At 35.6% G+C, this 16,004-nt stretch overlaps 2 protein-coding genes across 2 annotated transcripts; both read right to left on the bottom strand.

Annotated features, from left to right (window-relative positions):
- Positions 1-1,128: 1,128 nt before the first annotated feature.
- Positions 1,129-8,365, bottom strand: LOC18034651 (extra-large guanine nucleotide-binding protein 1). Its single transcript, XM_006423108.2, has 9 exons — positions 8,280-8,365; positions 5,982-7,809; positions 5,737-5,874; positions 5,538-5,642; positions 5,282-5,449; positions 4,371-4,548; positions 3,250-3,482; positions 2,617-2,783; positions 1,129-2,093 (listed from the first exon to the last, which is right to left on the bottom strand). Exons 2-9 carry the CDS (start codon positions 7,767-7,769, stop codon positions 1,517-1,519), a joined length of 3,354 nt encoding a protein of 1,117 aa, XP_006423171.1. The 5' UTR covers positions 7,770-7,809; positions 8,280-8,365; the 3' UTR covers positions 1,129-1,516.
- Positions 8,366-13,850: 5,485 nt separating this feature from the next.
- Positions 13,851-15,673, bottom strand: LOC18034457 (protein JINGUBANG). Its single transcript, XM_006423105.2, has one exon. The coding sequence runs from the start codon at positions 15,588-15,590 to the stop codon at positions 14,169-14,171; it is 1,422 nt and encodes a 473-aa protein (XP_006423168.1). The 5' UTR covers positions 15,591-15,673; the 3' UTR covers positions 13,851-14,168.
- Positions 15,674-16,004: the final 331 nt, after the last annotated feature.

Below are 16,004 nucleotides of genomic sequence, written 5' to 3'. Positions count from 1 at the left end.
CAATAAGTTCACCTAGAATTATAGTGGATAACATAAAATACAGGGCTTTACCCATAGGCCAATATCAATTGTAACCATATGTCCGTAGCACTAGTACAAAAGAGTGGGGCTTCTAACACCCCTCTAAAATCCTTACAATACCCTTTTTAAATTTTATTTCCTAAAAACCTCTAATTTAATTGATAAAATATAAATTTAAAAATAAAATTAGCATCTTGCTATACAACTCTACCCTAAAAAGATCTTTTTAAGTTTTTAAAAAAAAAATTGGTGCGGTTTAAAACCATATCACGGGATAAATCACTCTAATTATTATTTATTTATTTGATCAGAATAAATTTTTATAGACTCTTTTATTATATAATCAAATATTATATTAATGAGTCTAATTTTATTAGATTTTATATAGTAATATAAAATTGTTACGTGTCTGTCAGTCTGTGCTAATAAAATGTTTTAAGATGTAACTCTAAATTAATAAAACAATGTAAGATATTAGTAGCTCACCGTTTGATCAAATACTCCAAGTTAAGAACTAGAGGTTAGTTTTGAAATTGAGCATTGATAATTAATGTGTGAGTAGTCACACATTAGAACTGTCACGCAAAAGGATATTTTCTTGCAAACGCGGGAATATCCAATCCAAAGAAAGATAAATGGAACAGAAGGTTCTCAAAACGGCATCTCTGTGGGCATCCACACATTGATTTTTCTCCCCAACAGTCAAAACCAGCGGTTCTCCAGAACCCGCCAAATTCTACGTGGACTTTTGCTCGCCTTCTCTTCTTTATAAACCCCACGTTGCTTCTCGTTTCATATTCAATAAAGAAAGATCAACAAGAAAGAAAGAGCCAGCTGAAAATTCCAAGTGGGTTCTTGGTTATCGCAGTGAAAATGTCGGCAGTTGTGGAGATATGCATGGGTGAGCTTGCGAAGCTGGGAGAGAAGGTTAAAGGCAGGAAGCCGTTTGTGTTAAGAGCTAAGAAAGAACAAGTACGTGGGAAAGAAGATAAAAAGGAGAGCACCAAAGAGGTTGAAGATGAAAGTACAATATCAGAGACTACTATCTGTTTGCTTATGGACCGGTTTGTGCCTTGTTGATGTGTATTCAATCTTTCTGTGAAGCCTTATGTAGTTAAAATGGTCTTTTTTTTTCATGTTTGTTTGTAGACAAGATATGTAATCCGTCAGTTAAATTCAGGCAACGAAAATGAATTCCATGTCCGTTTGTATTTATGCAAGCTTGTCAGCTATGTGTCTCATTGTGCAAAGTAATTATTCTTCTTTTATTTACTAAATCTTAATTGAAATGGCAAAACGACAGTTCTTTACAGCTCTAGGAAAGAATCTTAATCTCCCTAACTTCTATGCAAATCTGGATTAGTATACACAAGCATGTGCTTGACCCAATGTATTTTCTTCTGATGTTCTTCTATCTTTGGAAAAAAAAAAAAATCCTTTCCAATGTTTTGTATAACTGAGGATGGATGAGCAAAATTCAACCCGAGAAGAAAATTCATGATGATGAGCTTGCCTCGTAATCAGTTGACTCAATGTTAGTGTAGACAGGTTCCTCTTCCTCCCACTTCAGAATCTCCTTTGCATAATTGAGAGCTTCATCTACAGTCTCAGGCTCCAAGGCAGTAACTACTGAAACAAACAACTTACGACCAGTTAGAGAATCGAACAACCTCTTGAACTTCACTGCAATGTAGTGGGCGGCAGATACAGCCAGTGGTGTGTTGCTAGTTCTTCTACTAGTGCTATGGTGATTATGGCTGATCACCGGATTGAAGTCTTCAAACCATTCACATCGAGAGAGAGGAACTTCTTCAATCTTTTCCTCTAACATATCATACTTGTTGAGTATCAGAAGGAAGTTCTTTTGATTGAAGGTTGGATGAATGACAATGTTTTGGAAGAGCTGCCTGCTTGCCAACATCTTGTTGGTGAGAAATCCTTTGCTATCTTCAAAATATTCATCGTAGTCAGTCAAAGAAACACAAAAGAGGATCATATCAACATCTTCAAACATTTCTAGCCACTTGCAGTTCTCCCCGAGGCTTCTTGGATGCACTCTAATGAGTTGATAGCTGCAAGTGCAAAGCAAAAATTGGTAAGTTAGATGAACAATTTATAATCAATCATACATCGTTCCCCACTTTCAAGAAACTTATGCCAAAGATCCATCACAGCTGTAAAAGATTATTCATATTTGATTGCTAAAACATTTCATGCCAAAGAAGAGAAATAAATCAATAGCTAAAACTCAAGTATGAAATGCTGGTAAATTTAAAGTATTCTTGAAGTTGAAAGGCAATTAACTGATTATTCTTTCTGTGTCTTGCCAAGCCAAGTGGGACCACTAACTTAGCTAATAACTTCCAGTTCCAACAGAATTGCAGACTCAATTCATTGATGACAATATCCCCATTCAAACTGAGTTAAGCTACCCGAAATTCAATCTGCAAGCCAGAATTACTACCCATGAAGTCCTTTCCTTCGGTAGCTAAATCTCACAATGGCATTTGACAGCAACAGCAATAGCAAAAATCTGGCAAAGTGCAATGCATGTTTGGCTTATACGTAAATTTAAAGCACAGATTAGACAGTAACCTGAGCAAGGGATCATTCTGATTGGAAGAGTCACTTATGGAGTTTTCTTGTGTCTGCTCCGGTAATGAAAATACCATGGACGAAAGCCCATTGCTTGATGTAATTTCCTCAGCATACAAGATATCCATATCTGAGGGCTCATAGCCTGTCCTTGAAATCTCAACAGCCTGAGAGGGAAACTAATGTTAATATTGAAAAAAATAGCAAACAGTGAAGTACAAATCAAAACAATCATCTTTCCTCGTTCAAGCTTTTGAGAAACAATACACGAAGAGAACTGATGGTGTGAATTCAGAATGCCTTTCATTTTAGTTTCAAAAAATATCTTTTATGAAATATGCTTTCTGAAATGACATGGGATAAGAAAGCACATGATTAATAAGAAGCCAAAATACAAGAATATTAAATATATACTTGGAATTTTTAAATTACGGTGCAGGTCATATGTACATTGACAATTATGACATGTCTATGGAATAGAGGATGCTATTCAAGATCACTGGACAATCATGAGGCAAATGAAATAAACAATCAAGACTCTATTGATCCAAAAACAAAAGATACATACTGAAGCTGAACCAAATATGAATAATGAAATACTCAGCAGACAATGACCATAGATAGTGATCTAACCCGTTCTAGGAAATAGGTGGCATGTCTGGGAAGCATGTCTAATTCATTTCTCCGGTTGTATGTGGCTTGGAAGCCTGCATCCCTCCACAACTCCTCAATAAATGGTGCATATTCACGGGTAGCGGCTGGGAATATGGCTTCCAAATTACCAGATGCCATGACTTTGAGAAGCCAATCAGAGAAAGCTTTCAGTCTTGGACTGATGGAATACATCATTTTATCATCAATCTGCCCTGTATTAGTGTTGTACCTGAATAAAATCAGAGTCCTCCCAATTGCTAAACTAATTATAAATTGAAATTTCTTCATGCTGGATATTTTTTACTCTGAAATTTTTTTTAAAAAAAACTAGAAAATAAGGAAAGAAAGAAATATGATTATTTTTCTTTAAAAAAAATTTGAAATTTGCAACCACCAAGAAGCATCAAATATGTTCACAAGCTATGTGATGCTATTTCAATAGGCTCTTTACTCCAATGATTTTAAATAGTTAAACATGTTAAAAGAACATTTTAAAGAAATTTGAGGTTTACTGCTGATGGCACAGGTTAGTCACAAGAAAGTTCTAATTGGCTGCAGGCAATGATTTATCTCCAAATTTCATGTTCTACTAGATATTGAAATCAAAACCACAGGCCAGAATTGTGCCCACAAGAAGAACATAGTGAAGGTACGGAATTAAAATATACTTAAATTTCAATGAGACAACAGTTATTAAATTCTCAATAATTAAATGTACAAAATACTGGACATCATAGTTGTCCCTCCCACCCTCAGGGTCAACTTGCCAATGTGATGAACTTCAATCCAACACAATTGATAATTTTAACGCTAAAGGCACTGAGAAGTGAGAAGTCCAAAAAATCAAGCAAAAGTAAAAATGCTCTCCATGCATGTAAAATAATAACAAAGAACTTGACTTTTGACGGGCTAGACTTCCCAGAAAAAAAGTGATATGCATATGTCAAATATCTACCAAAAATAACTCAGAACAGTAGATAACAAAGGCAAACATTTTTATACGTCATCTGCATGCTCCAAACAAGATCTCATGGAACATTCAATAAACAGAAAATCATACAAGCAATGTAAAAGAGAAGTAAATCTAATCTTTATGTTACCTGAAGGGCCTGGCTCGTCAATAACCTGTCTTTTTCCCTTCCCAAACAATCTTTCTGCTTCAAATCGCTCACGGCCCTCAAGCAAAATACCAATATAGAAGTACAGATTACTTTGGATCATGAACTTAATATTTTGACGCTCTTCTTCAGAGAAAGGAACCTTAAACAGAAGTTTGGCCTGAAACAAACATTTCTGTCATCATGTGCCTTTGCATCAATGTCTAAAAAGGGAGAAAAAGAAAAAGGTAACAAAAGGGATACAAAATAAAAAAAAATGATAAAAGGCTTAAATTACAGCCCAAAGAAAGAATAAAACTTGATGTTCAATTTTCACCATGGAATCAAAATTTCAGTCTTAAGACCTTAACGAAGACTTATGGCCTTTGCCTTATTACAAATACAAAAACTTAACATGATCTAGAAAGGCATAATTTTCCCATAAAGTCACAAAACACAGCATGTAACCAAGAAGGAGAAAGGATTTCCGCTACTATATTTTAAGCATCAGCGGCAATGTGATGATATGAGACCATCTTGTATGTAGCTTTTTATGCACAATAAAAACCCTCTTCATACCAAAGTGCAATTACACAATTTACTGTACCTCCGATGAATGTTGTTGAATAATGAAATCTTAAGCTAGTAGTCAAATAACATAATATGTCATCTTTGTGAATAAGTACACTACAGATAATACAAATTTTAAAAATCAACTAACATGCTCTACAACATCTTTCCTTCTAAAATCTTGAAGTCCTAGAAATGACAAGACATGAAGCAAAACGACAACACAAGCTGGCTGCATTATATGATAAATATAAGCCATTCAATATTCACCAGTCAGATTAATAGTATATGAATAATAGCACGTGTATTAGACAAAGTTTCTTACAGGTTCCAATCAATCTCACCTGTTTATATATGGTACTCGTGCCAGATTTGTGTTCACCAAGAAGAAGAAGATTAATAAGTCTTTGCTGCTCACACTGGTTAACACCATTCACTTCATTGCCACAAGGATTCTCAGAATCAGGCGGGGTTGGCAAAGACAAGAAAGCACAAACTAGTTTTATTGTACTCTGTAAAGTACATACACAGTAATCACAAATCAGAAATTAAGGGATAGTTTAACTAAGAAAGCCAATGCACATCCATATGCAGACATACCTTGTCCCATATACGCCCCTTTTCATTTTTCATTCCCTCTTCCGTGTAGGAACCATCTGCGCTCACCCAAAAGTGAGGTTGTCCTTCACATTGCACTCCTGCTAACTGCAGCATTTAACAGAAATACAGAATAGAATGGATCTTATTTTTAGAAACACTGAATTTCAAATGAACACACAAATTTGCCCACTGAAATAACCTTAAGCATCCAGAGCTCTCTTCTAGTAATCTCCCGATTATTGATCATGACATTTGTATTTCCGTTGCTAGCATTTTTCATTATCTGACCCCCGACATTCAGCTGGGGGCTTATAATCTGGCAAGGCCGGTGTCCTTCCTGTTCATGGTGCAATGGAATTCAAATATTAATTCTATCATGGTGCAATGGAATCAAAATAAACAAGAAAAGAAAATTAAATAATAGCAACAGTTTCTGATGTTTACCTCTCCCCAATAACCCAACACTTTATCGTACCAATAGGTTCCTGGATTTAGCTTTTTTGGAGGGTTTGGGCAGCTAAGCAGTATAACGAGCTCTTTCTGAGATAAAGCTTCACCATTCACAAAAACACGCTCTGGTGGTAACTGATTTGCTTTGCACGATATTTCAGATATCATTATTTGTTTAACTTCTGTCTCAGTCAGCAACCTTTTGAGCATCCGAGAACACTTCCCCAGGTTTCGTCTCTTAGAATCTACCACGCTGAAACCAATGCAAGTAACACATTTTCTTCCTTCTGGCATTGACCCCATTGCCCTCAGCACACAGTTTGAACAATATTTTGCACCACAAACAATACAGAACTCCTTCTCAGTGAACCGATTTCCTTTCGAGCATCGATAGCACGAACCTTTCTTCCCTAGCCTTACAGCCTTTGGCCTCTCATGGATGCTTTCAACCTCAGAATAATCAGATTCTTCATAAACTGCATCACTTGGGTCAGGGTCACGGAAAGTAACGACTGATGGTTTTCTAATATGGCCAGGAGTTTCTTCCTTATTAAAACCCCCCTCTTTGCAAGAAAACACCTCAGAGGAAACACTGTGTGAACTTAGATCTGACTCCGTTGACTCTGAGTTAGCAGGATTCATATAATCATGAAATCCTGCATTAGCGCCATCGTTCCTATTATCGGGCAACTCATTGTTTACAGGCATATTATCGTGACAGTTGAGGCTATGTGATTTACCAGAACTTCCTATTCCATTAGATGACATGGGCATGCACACATGTAACCTGGAATCAACACAGGAAACACATTTTCTTCCTTCAGGTGTTGACCCCATTGCTCTCACCACACAGTTACAACAATACATTGCATCACAAACTATGCAAACCTCCATTTCAAGAGATTGATATTCCTGCAAGCATTGACAGCATGAACTTTTCTTCCCATACCTTTCAGCCTTTGCCCTCACATGGACGCTTTCAGAGTTATCAGATTCTTCATGGACTATATCACTTGTCTCAGGATCATCAGAAATAACAACTGATGATCCTCTAACATTGGAAGGAGCTTCTTCATCACCAAAATATCCCTCCTTGCAAGAAAAAAGCTTTGATGTATGTTCATGTGAACTTAAACCAGAATCTGTTGAATCCGAATTGGCAGGATTTATACCATTTTGTAATCCTGCATCTGCACCTTCTTCACTACCATCAGATAATTTTAGAATTACATATGAATTATCATGACAATCAAGACTATTCAGTTTAGCAGAACTTCTTATTCCGTTAGATGAATTATCTTGAGCATCAGGACTTCTGAATTTATTAGAATTTCTCACTCCATTAACTGACTTGGGCTGGGAGTAATCACCAGTTGCGCATCCAACATCACCTGAGCTATATACCAAACTTTGTGATTCACAGGGCACATTAGGAACAGTCAAGGACACACCGGAATTGGTCAATGAATTACTACGTAATGTAGGTTCAGAACTTAATTCAGGCTCCTTCGACCGTCTTCTGTCTACTGGAGTACTTTTTACAATTGGTTGGATTACTGGCAAGGACCTATCACTCAACAAGGAAGGAGAGGCAACCGTAACAGCAATGGGGATTTGGTCAACAACTATTGGCGACGCCAGAGGAATATCAGAACTGATCGGAGGGCCAGAATACTCAATGGCAAATGAGTATTCAGTGTTATTTTTATCATCCTCATCATCATCATAAGGTTTTGATCTCAATGGCACAACAGGCAGAATTTTCCTCAAAAGCTGAGCCATTTTGTAAACCCTACTCAAAATCAACTCAAAACCAGTAACCCTATTTCCACAAACCAATAAACCAATTAAAACACTAATTTAAAATCCCCAATAAATAAAAGCCAATAGTTCAACATACCCACGGAGCAAAATCAATTACTTCAACAATCCATCAAAGCATACAAGAAACTTAATCAATCATTTCAATGATTCAAGAAGCATGAAGCAAAACGAAATGATCATCAAATACACAAATGAAGCATGACCAAATATTTCAAAAACCCACAAAATATAACTAATTGAAAAAACAACCCATGAAGCAAAATCAACATATCTCACAAACCCAGAAAGCAGAATCAATCAATAAGAGAACTGAACCTAGCATTTTTGGCGTTTATTAAGAATTGGAGAAAAGGGAGGCTGCCACGAAGAGAATGAAGAAAATGAAAATCATGAAGACAAAGTGACAGTTGAAAGAAATAATAAAGAACAAAGAAAATGTGAATCTTTCTTGTAGAGTTGTGCTCTTACCAGTGAAGACTCTGTTCATTTTTCCTTCGTCAACGCTTTGGGCTTGAAGGGAAACTGCGAGGAACTGATCAGTCACGCCAGAATGAAACGTGTGCTTCGTTTCAAAATGTCAAAGTACTTGCTGCTGCGATTGATTGTACCTAACTGAATTTTGGCGCTAAGAAAGGGTAATTTGGTCAAATACGTTCAACTACCTATGTCGAGATAGGTCAGACTTGAGACTCTGTCATAATATTAATCCCATATAATACAACTTGGAACGAGTATTGTGATCGCATTAAAATATTAATAAATGAAAAAATTGGAATTTATGTTAATTTAGAAAACAAGTAGTGCGTGTATGACCAAATAAAATTGAAAAAAATAAAAATAAAAAGACACTTTACATCAATCATAAGGTCTTTGATTGTATGTTAAATTTTATGGACTTTTCAATGGCTAATTATTATATTTAGATAAGGGACCATTTTTAAGATATAAAATTTAGGTGATGGTATGGTACCTAATTGTTTGTTTGTAATGGGATAAGTGTGATTTACAATGTCAAAGCATTACTGATGGTGATATTTCATTTTCAAACTTATAAATAAGACATGAATTATTTGCTGATGGTGTTTGAGGTTCATCCAAGTAACTATTTGCTTCATTGCTTTAGACATTAATTATTGCAAATAATCGTATAACTTTATTTTCCTTTTTTTATAATTATATCCTCTAATGATAGTTGTAGGGGTAGGTAAATTCGGGTTCGGATTAACCTGATCAGATTTTGGATTAATTAAGTTGGAAAAAAAAGTAATCCGAACTCAACCTAAACTTATAATACGAACCGATTCGATATAAATCGGATTGGATCAAAACTTTGTGTTTGTATGTGCATCACTGCATTGAGATTTGAATTTTATCGGATCGGATAATTTACCCACCCCTAATTCAAGGCTAACCTCAATGAGTTCACCTAGAATTATAGTTGATAACATAAAATACAAAGCTTTACCCATAGGCTAATATCAATTGTAACCATATGTCCGTAAGACTAGTACAAAAGAGTGGAGCTTCTAACACCCCTCTAAAATCCTTACAATACCCTTTTTAAATTTTATTTCCTAAAAGCCTCCAATTTAATTGATAAAAATATAAAAATAAAAATAAAAATTAGCATCTTGCTATAAAACTCTACCCTAGAAAGATTTTTTTTTTAAGTTTTTAATTTATAAATTTTACACGAATCATAAAAATCTCAAATTGTTTTATTTTTATTATATAATTTTCATCATCATAAATCCAAATTCTTATAAGTTTTTCAAAAGAAAAAACTTAAAATATAACTATAAATTATGAAATAGGATGGATGTAAAAAGCTTGTTAAAATAATCATTTATTTAAGTGTTAGATTGAATTTCGTTTCAGAATAAAAAGTTTGAATTTCCTTTCAAAAAAAGAAATAAATTAATTTACTTTGATTATTTAGATTTTTTTTAAAATGATTTCACGGGGAATTCAAAAGGGTGTGTCAAAATGTTTACTCTAATCTAGAAAGAGTGATGTCTTATTGTCTTATACCTAGTTTATGGATTCCATGAGTTCAATTAGAATTACGGTAACCAGTGACCAGTGCGGAGTAGGGATGGCAATGGATTGGATCTGATCCAAGATTCACGTGATCCAAATCCAATCGGATCGGATTTGGATCGGTTTAAAATGGATTTGGATATCGATGTGCGGATGTAAGACGGATCTGGAGCAGATATGAATCTATCTTAATATCTAAATCCATATCCATATCCACTCATCTTTTAATTTTATTTTATTTTAAAAGTTTCTTAACAATTGTGGAATTATAATGATAATAAATTTTATTCATAGCATATTAGTAGTATTTACCATGCATTTAAACTCTTAAAACTTAAATATTAGTTTCGTAAATTTAAAGGTCAGCCAGCCCCAAAGCATGTACATGCAATATTCAAATTGCAAGCCAAGTAATATAACCTGGCAATTTATTTTATTATATTGGCCAAATAATTTTTAAGGAATATAGTTATTCATATATTTAGTTAAATATGTTATAATAAAAATAATAAATGACTGAATATAAATCATATTTAATTTATATGTTATTATCTAATGTTGTAGGAATGAGGGTAGGTGTATCGTGGATATTAGAATGATGAAGGAGACAATAGAATATTAGATTGATCTTACTCCTGCAATTACTTCTGAATGATATTTTATTATCTTTCTTATTTGTTGTTTTCGTGTAAAAGTATAAGCTACAATATTTATTATATTTTTGAGAAAAATTATATAATTTATTTGTTATCAATACATTTTAGCTTTTAATTTTCAATCTAAAAAATTATTACTTTTTTATTACTGAATTTTAGAATTCATGACGGATCTAGAGCAGATTTGGATTTTAAATTTTTTTTCGGATTTGGAGCAGATATAGATATTTATTTCTTTTTTGGATTTGGATATGGAGCGAAAAATATGGATTCATGACGGATCTGGAGCATATACGGATCTTGATTTTTATTATGGATTTGGATCTGGAGCAGAATAGATCCAACCCATATCTGCCCCATTGCCATCCCTAGTGCGGAGGACATAAAATATTGGGCTTTGTCCATGGGCCAATATCAAATGTAACCATCACCCATTTTATATTTCTATATACACCGTACCAGTGTCCTGATTGGACCTTCCTCGAATCTTTATTATTTCCTAAAAGTGTGTGGTACATGTGGTGTGTTATCACTATATCTTTATTAATGATAGGGAACAATACTTTTTGTAGTCATTTGATTTTTTTTTTTTAATTTTTGAAGTAGTGAAATAATAATAATCCTAATCTTAACTAAGAATAGAAATATAAACATGACAATTGGGTTTCAACTAAGTTTTTTAAGGAGGTGCCAATAGCTCCACTTTTTTCTTTTTTTAATTTAAAGCAATTCTATTGATATTACATAAGCTACCATGATATACCTTAAGACCTGTTTAAATTGTACAATTTGTTATATTTAATAGGTGTTAGGGTCATTACGTTGTTATAGCACAGCAATCCCAAACATATCTTTAATATAGTCAATAAAAGTCCACCCCAAAATCAGCTTTAAGAATAGAGAAACTATTTCTAAATTAGTTGATATTATAACCATAAGATACTAAGGCCTAACTTGATGTACTCAATCAAAGTCTAGATCTAGCCTAAAAATATGCTCTAAGGACGAAGATGCCTAATCCTAAATCGGAGAAGTTTACTCTCACAAATAAATGGAAAGACTTAAACTCTGAATTTCAAGAATAAAATGATGAGGAGGCAATCATTAGACTGGCTGCTATTTAGCTCAACTTTAGAAGAAATCTACTGTGTTTTATAGAATATATCTTGCCTTTCTCCAATTCCACTTTTTGTGTGAATGAGTTTAAGGCTTTATTTTTTTGTCGGATGAGTCACTTGATGATTACAATTTTGTCTTTCCTTTTCCAGTATAATAAATAACATCATAATTGTAAGACTTTCCTGAACGAATGATTTTTACAAGGAATTAAAGAAGTCAAATCAAATGTTAGGCCAATATCAAACACATACACAGCACGTGCCCTCAATTTTGCTTCGTGCAAGAGATTTCAGCCTAGTGAAGCAAGAGATTTCAGCCTAGTGAACTGAACTGCTCAAGCTCAAGCTTCATGGAAGCACATCATGAGTCCCGCATTCTTTTTTTGACCAAAACATTCTCGAGCGTAAGCCATGCATTTGCCTTTGGCATAATGTGCACGAGATATTGATTTTGAGCCGGCCATTGTATAGTCGTAAGGGCTAGGTTACAAGGACTTTCTCAACTTTATACTCCACAAAAGAAACTTTAACCAATCTTTTTTTTCCCCCTCCTATCTGTTTCAAAAGGATATATGAGATTCAATCGAAATGAAAGTGAGAGGATGTAGAACACCCTTATCAAGAAGGAAGCTAGGTAAAGAACCTCACTGCTGTCAATTAAAGATCCTCACAATGAATTTGAACCAATTATTTCATATGGTGCTTGATTTCACTAGTAAAATGTTTTTAAGATAATATAAGAGAGGTTTGAGAGCTATATTCACTCACAATGCTTCTAAAAAATGAATTGATTACTTCTCATAGGTTGACTGCGATTTATTTTTTTTTTAATTTGTATTTCTGAAAGACGAGTGCAATTATTTAATCTAAACGAATGTAGGGTTTATGGAGCAAATCCCACTCCAGGCTGGCCTTATTAATTACTACAATAACATATTAATCAAAAGATTGCAATTAAGAACATAGTATAGTAGTAAGAAGAAAAAACGGCATATTTTTACCTAAAAGGGCATAAGTTTTAGGTTGTATTATATATATTTTTAGGGGTGATTAATCAAATTAATTACTTCAGATAGCTAATATTAATGTCACATTCAAAATTGAAGTATTGTTAAAAAAAAAACCTAAAATTGCCTTTTTTTTATCACTAAGTTTTTTAAATAACCGTTCTTTTAAATTAATATCGATTGATAATCTATTTTTCTCTCCACTCATTTGCGTGTATTTAAACTCATCAATTTTTTTTAGACAATTAAACTAATTAGTACCCACTAGTAAAACGTTTCAATTTAAGTACCTAAATGAAATTATATATGTAAATACTAGAATCCAATTACACATTTACACTTGCACAACCTTGGATGCTTATGGTTTGACACTGAAAGAGGAAAGAGCTGGCAGAAGATTTTTTAAAGATCTTCACAATGAATTTGAACCAATTCATGATTTGTTTATGGTTTACACTTGCACAACCTTGGATGCTTATGGTGCTTGATTTCACTAGTAAAATGAGTTTGTATAAGATAGGTTTGTATAAGAGTTTGTGGCTGTATCATCACTCCTTCACATATGGAACTTGATTTAATTAAAAAAAAATATTCTAAGATAATATAAGAGAAGTTTGAGATTTGCATTCTGCTAAATTCACTCACAATGCTTTTACAATATGAATTCATTACCTGCCAAACTTTGACTGCGATTTATTTTTCAATTTGTATGTCTGAAAGACGGTGCAATTATTTAATCAAAACTCAGTGTCGGGCGTATGGAGCAAATCCTACTCCATGCCGGCCGTATTAATTACTACAATAAATTATTAATCAAAACATTGCAATTAAGAACATAGCAGTAAGACAATTGCTCGATGGTTCCATTCTTGGTAACAAAGCAACAATATCACATTCACAAACTTGTACAAGATTCATAGTTTCATACAATTTTGGGATGAATTTACATATTTGCAAGTTTATATCAATACTTTCAAAGGTGAATTTCTTGTCAAGAGAAAAGTGAATGATCTTCTAAATACAACAACTTTTTTTCCCAGATACCATATATTCTTAAGACAAAATTGTACATTTGATATCAACTTGTCACAAACTTTCAAAAGGGCAAAAAATATAAATAAATAAAGGCAAACCCTATCTTACATGCATGTAAGATACATCCCCCTCACATGAATAGTGCATGTGTGGGACCCACACACTATTCATGTGAGAGGAATGTATCTTACATGCATGTAAGATAGAAGGACCCATAAATAAAAGAACTGTTCAATTTGCACATACTTTTGCATGACGTGGCATCTTCTATTAGCTAATAGATTCCACGGTGCCCTACAACTATACAAAGTGCCTTCCAGCCGAAGTTTCCGATCAGATACTCCAAGGACCACTGAATTTCACTGTTCCCCTCCTCCCATGCTGCTATTGCCTTAGTGGGGACCAGTTATACTTCATGTGACTCCGCGTGAACTCCACGTCCCACTCAATTCCCGTCGCCTTTCCCGCCCTTTCCTCCCTCTTCACCTTCAAGTTTCAACTTTAGACCAGCTGCCCTCTCATTTGGGTCGGCGAATGAAGTCCCTTCAAATCAGGGGCGTGTTCGGACACGCGCCACACTTTAACAGACTTGTCCAAGCTCCCACTGTAAACAGTCCACCGTTGATCTCCCTTCTGATGATACTCATGATCATGATCACGGTCTTCCTCAACGGCCAAGCACTTAACGGGCCCAGTATGACCGGTCAAAAGTGCCGAGCAACTGTGGGCCCCACTCTCTTCCCTTCTCCAAACGCATATATTTCTATCGGCCGACCCACTAAACACCAAATTCCCAGCCGCGGCCAGGCAAAGAACGGCCATCTTGTGGCCCCGCAGGACCCCACCGTGCGACAAATGCTTCTCGCTTTCCCAAAAGTTCACGAGCCCATCGGACGATCCGCAATATACCACCGCCGATTCCTGATTAACAGCTAACGCCGTAATGGCATTCTCCTGCTTCAACAAAACCTGTGCAAGAAAATGCTTCGTTCCTTTGCCTTGCAGCTCACGCCTCCAAACTTTCACCGTCCCGTCAGCGGATCCTGTGAAAACCAAGCTATCAAATCCCGCCACGACGGAATTTATTGCGTCATCATGAGCATTTATGGACTCCAAGCATTTACAGTCCGAAATCCTCCACACCTTGAGTGTTTTATCCCATGAACCCGAATACAACAACCCTTGCTCCGCGTTCAAACTCAAGCAAGAAACGGCGTCGTAGTGTCTGATTTTAAGAACGTTTCGGTTTCTACGAACCTCCACGTAATTCTTCGGGTTCACTGAACTTTTCACGTAATCTTTAAAAGTTGGTAAGCTACCAACCCTTTTGTGGACGCTGGGGTTTTTGCGTGAAACCTTCCAGATTCTGATCTTGCCATCCTGGTGGCCGGTGAAAATCTTGTTGCTGTCACCCGTTATAATAATGGCCTTAACCAAGCCGCTGTTGGATTTGAAACCTGAAAACTCTTTCAAATTCTTCCAGACTCGGATGTTCTTGCTGTCGGAGCCTGTGTAGAGCAAATCACCCGAGGCTGCTAGTGAATATATGTGGCCTTCTTTGCGTACAATGGACCCAATGAGGCCATTGCACGATGATAACAAGTTTTCGTTTGGTGAATACGGAGGCATGAGCCAGGGTGATTTTGTGTACGGAGAGACTGGCTGGTTGTTCCAGGGAGACATGAGGTAAGGTGATGCCTCGCCGCTGGTTGGTGTACGTGTTCCGCTGTTGTTGTTATAGCGGGGGCTTGTCGAGGAAGCGCTGCTCTTCGGGTGACCTGAATAGTAGTCGCCGTCGTCTTGATTGTTGTTGTTTCTTGGGCTAAAAATTACTGATTCTGGGTACAAGAAAGATCCGAATTTCGGTCTGTGGAGATTATTGTTAGGCTTCACAACTATGGCACCGCCTCCTTCGTTCGTCATGTTTTAGAGCTAAGGAGAGCAGTTAGAAAGGGGGGAAATCTGTAGAGATTTTGACAGAAAATGTAGGGGTGAGAGAAAATCAATTTGTGTTGAAAGTTTTCGAAAGAGTGAAGGAGCGTGAGGGAGTATATATATAACGATAAATATGAGAGAAATGGAACAGCGGTAGGTGATTCAATGAGGTGGGCTTGCGACACGTGGTGGAGTGATACGTAATCTTTACAAAAACTGTGGAAACCGGCTGTTCCGGTAATAATGAAGCTGAACAAAAGAAGCTTTTGCGGCGTTTGAGCTCCACACGTTAATATTATCTAGAAACAGAAACGAAAGGGGGTTCAGATGTTGCATGTGACAATACCCAATTTTATGGTCAGACCAAATGTTTGACTCTGAATTTAAATGATGGCAAAAATA

Source organism: Citrus clementina, unplaced genomic scaffold, assembly GCF_000493195.1.
Source record: "Citrus clementina cultivar Clemenules unplaced genomic scaffold, Citrus_clementina_v1.0 scaffold_8, whole genome shotgun sequence".
Classification (NCBI taxonomy): domain Eukaryota; kingdom Viridiplantae; phylum Streptophyta; class Magnoliopsida; order Sapindales; family Rutaceae; genus Citrus; species Citrus x clementina.
Note: the sequence above shows the minus strand (reverse complement) of the source record. Positions and strands in the feature narration are given on the sequence as shown.

Coding starts and splice junctions, on each gene's coding strand:
- LOC18034651 (XM_006423108.2), bottom strand. CDS start 7,769: ATGGCTCAGCTTTTGAGGAAAATTCTGCCTGTTGTGCCATTGAGATCA. Junction 3,483..4,370: donor TGACGAGCCAGGCCCTTCAG/GTAACATAAAGA, acceptor ACACTAATACAG/GGCAGATTGATGATAAAATG. Junction 2,784..3,249: donor CCACCTATTTCCTAGAACGG/GTTAGATCACTA, acceptor TTTCCCTCTCAG/GCTGTTGAGATTTCAAGGAC.
- LOC18034457 (XM_006423105.2), bottom strand. CDS start 15,590: ATGACGAACGAAGGAGGCGGTGCCATAGTTGTGAAGCCTAACAATAAT.